The sequence below is a fragment of the Ictidomys tridecemlineatus genome, chromosome 4, assembly GCF_052094955.1.
Source record: "Ictidomys tridecemlineatus isolate mIctTri1 chromosome 4, mIctTri1.hap1, whole genome shotgun sequence".
NCBI classification, from domain to species: Eukaryota; Metazoa; Chordata; class Mammalia; order Rodentia; family Sciuridae; genus Ictidomys; species Ictidomys tridecemlineatus.
In genome coordinates, this window is record NC_135480.1 from 55,476,736 (window position 1) to 55,480,247 (window position 3,512).

At 36.4% G+C, this 3,512-nt stretch overlaps 1 protein-coding gene across 1 annotated transcript; it reads right to left on the bottom strand.

Annotated features, from left to right (window-relative positions):
* Nucleotides 1-1,126: 1,126 nt before the first annotated feature.
* LOC101976234 (olfactory receptor 10A5) lies at nucleotides 1,127-2,080 on the bottom strand. Its single transcript, XM_005341068.2, has one exon. The coding sequence runs from the start codon at nucleotides 2,078-2,080 to the stop codon at nucleotides 1,127-1,129; it is 954 nt and encodes a 317-aa protein (XP_005341125.2).
* Nucleotides 2,081-3,512: the final 1,432 nt, after the last annotated feature.

The following is a 3,512-nucleotide window of genomic DNA, read 5'->3' on the forward strand; positions in this document are numbered from 1 at the left end:
TGAATTTTTTTATGTTAAATAAGGAAAATTCCAGGTGTTTTATGACAAATGCTATTGATGAAAACAAAACTACCAGAAAACAAGCATACTTATAAATTGCTAATAGAAATTTAAAATTGTGCAATCACTTTGGGAGAAAACTTGCCAATATATAATAAGTGTATTTACCTTTTGCTCAAGATTTCTAATTTTTAGATTTACATCTTTCACATGTAAAAGAGAACTATAAAAATACATAAGGATAAAGCTATTCTTTGTAGCATGGTCTTTAACAGTAGATAATTGGTTAAATAAATTATGGCATGTCTACAAAATAGAGTACTAGGAGGTTGAAAAAGAGTGAGAACTATTTTTGTGGTTAAAGAATACTTATGCTGGAGTTAGGATCTATTTTAGCTTCAATGAAAGCAGCACCATGACTAAAATTAGTGTTATTACTTTAACAAAGTATAAGAACCTAAATATGGGATAGACAACTTATGGAGCTCAGTTCATTCTTCCTGGGAAAAGTGTAGTGAGGAAAGAAATGATTATTGAGGTTATAAAGACATATACATGAGGATTATGGATCCACTTTTTCTACCCATTTTGTATAGCAATAAACTGAAAAGAACTAACTAAAACAACTTCAAGGGCATGAGAACTGAAGTAAAATAGTGAGAAAAATTTTGTACTGGGAGGGATCACAGGACTTTCCATCTGATAAATAGATGGTCAGATTTGGCTAAAGGAAAAAAAATGGCAAGATGATTTCTGATAAGGTTTTTCTTCTTTTCCTGTGTATGTATCCATGTTTTAAAGTTACTAGCAGTTTCATACTATCCAAAATGTATGTTACACAGGAATATGAATATCTGAAAATACTTGGCCACACAAGTGTTGAAAGACCAACACTACCAATAAGAAAAAAAAAAACAGTTGATGATGGGTAGGCAGAGAAGCTTTTGCAGGTGGCAATAAGACATCTAAAATACTTCTGTATTCCTTCCTCTTTACTGAGCTATCCAAAAGCCATTTCAGGAATTGAATTTCATTCCAATGGACATGTAAAAAGTGGCAGAGAGGAAACTCAAATGTGAGATTGATTGTGCTCCATTTAATGAACTTTACTCTTATATCATAATGTCTATAGGATATGGCTTCTGAGAGCTAGGGCCTTGTGGAAGGTCCTGCTCAGGGCATTCTTCACCTCATTATTTCTCAGGCTGTAGATGATGGGGTTCAACATGGGAGTCACAACAGTGTAGGACAATGATAACAATTTCTTGCTCTCAGGAGAATTATTTGATTTGGGCCGGAAGTAGGTGAGGCTTGAAGATACATAGAAAAGGGAGACAACAAGGAGGTGGGAGGAGCAGGTAGAGAAGGCTTTGTGCTTCCCTTTAGCTGATGGAATCTTGAGGATGGCAGCAGCAATGCGAGTGTAGGAACATAAGATCAGCAAGCAGGGAATCATGACGACCAGAATGGTCCCCACAATGGCATAGATCTCAAACTGTGCTGTGTCTGCACAGACCAGCCTCAGCACAGGTGGGCTGTCACAGAAGAAGTGGTTCACCTTGTTGGTGGCACAGAATGGAAAGCTGAAGAGCCACGTGGTCTGGATGGTAGCCACAGGAAAGCCTGGAAACCAGGAGGCAGCAGCCAGTTTGGCACGTGTCCTTTGGTTCATGAGGACTGGGTAGTGCAAGGGACTGCAGATGGCTACATAGCGATCATATGCCATGGTGGCCAGAAGGAAACATTCAGCCACCCCAAAAAAGAAGAAGAAATACATCTGAGCGGCACAGCCAGTGAAGGAGATGGTTGTGTCCTGGGCAATGAGGGTCCCCAGCATTTTGGGCACAATGACTAAGTTGAAGCCAATCTCCAAGAAGGACAAATTTCTGAGGAAGAAGTACATGGGACTATGCAGCATGGGGTCGGCCAAGGTCACCAGAATGATGAGGCTGTTTCCCATGAGAGTGACCAAGTAGATGGTTAGAAATGTCAGGAAGAGCAGTGACTGTATTTCGGTGGGTAAGGAAGAGAAGCTCAGGAGGATAAACTCACTTACTCTTGTCCAGTTCTCTGCTGTCATGGATGTAGGCATAAATTCCCAGTGTGGTCACGAAGAGAAATTGTTGATTGGGAGATTCTGCATTTGTTTTTCAAATTCCCCCTTAGTTTCAGGAAAAGGAAGATCAGGTTCTGTTGGAAGAAGAAGGGTAATTGCTAAGAATAAAGACACTAAGCTTAAGAAGGACCTATATCAGTTTCTGAAAGAGTTGATATGTTCCTATTTGTACATTAACATATTTAGAAAGGTCAAGCGATGTCAGACTCATGAATCTCTGAAGCAGACACCAAGGAATACATTTTAGGAGACCATGGTGTTCCTTAAAACTTCTAAACTTTTGAGAAACCTATCTAATGTTCATGATCTCACTGAAGAACATATAAATGTGAAATTTTAAAATCTCTAGAAATGTAATTACAATGGAAAGTAAGGCAAGTAATTATTTTTCTAGTCTTAATAAATCTTTCTTGCCCGGGTAGAATTTGAGAGGTAAGTGAAAGGCTAACATGTATTGACAACAGATTACATGTATATCTTTTTCTTGTTATTACTCTATTCTTTACATGAAAACATTATCTCAGAGAAGTTAAGAAACAACAATTAGATGGCAGATCTTGAATCCAACCCACATCCAAATTTTGAATTCCAAATATCTTTTGATTTCTACTAAACTCTGTTTTGCTTTGTTGGATTCTTATACCTTGATCTGAGGACTAAATGCTTGAGATCTAGGGAAATAAATGGAATTTTCTGAAAAATCACAGTGAAGACAGAGGGAAAGAAAATCAAGAGGACCAACATCATTAACATTAAGATTCAAATTTTAAGTTGAGTATCAAGAATCTCCTCTTATTATCTTGGTAATCTAAAATTTTAAAAGTCTAATAGAGAAATAGTGGGATAAAGTTGGCAAATGAAATTGGTTCGGAGTCTAGGATAAATGAAAAAGGAATTAGGGTGAGGGAACTATCATAAGAAACACTCAAAATTTAATAAATAAAAACATTATTAGAAACAGTAGAAAACAGAAGTGACACACAGTGAAAAACAAATAAGGATCTGGTCAGTGTTTTGGATATTTTCCATCAATATGCTTTTATTCCATGCTAAAGAATTTGGACTTTATTCTCTAGAGAACAAAATTAGCCCAGATATTCAAAACAGTGGAGTCATATTTTCAAATATACCATGAAGAAAGACCATTCTGGCATTGTTGTGAGATTATGTGGTAGAGTATGGAAGTAAGGAGGGATAAAAAGTTGTATGCCTGGGGTCAAGGACAGCAGGTGAAATGTGCATCATTGCTATTAGTTTTCAATAATAATTTATTTTCAAGCAGCACATAATATTAACAAAGAGAGGCTAAATATTATTCAATGACTAATTTGTATTTCAAGGTTATATTCAAAATTCTAAACCATTTGAATCTAATATTTCTTAGAAAAACATAATG

Coding starts and splice junctions, on each gene's coding strand:
- LOC101976234 (XM_005341068.2), bottom strand. CDS start 2,080: ATGACAGCAGAGAACTGGACAAGAGTAAGTGAGTTTATCCTCCTGAGC.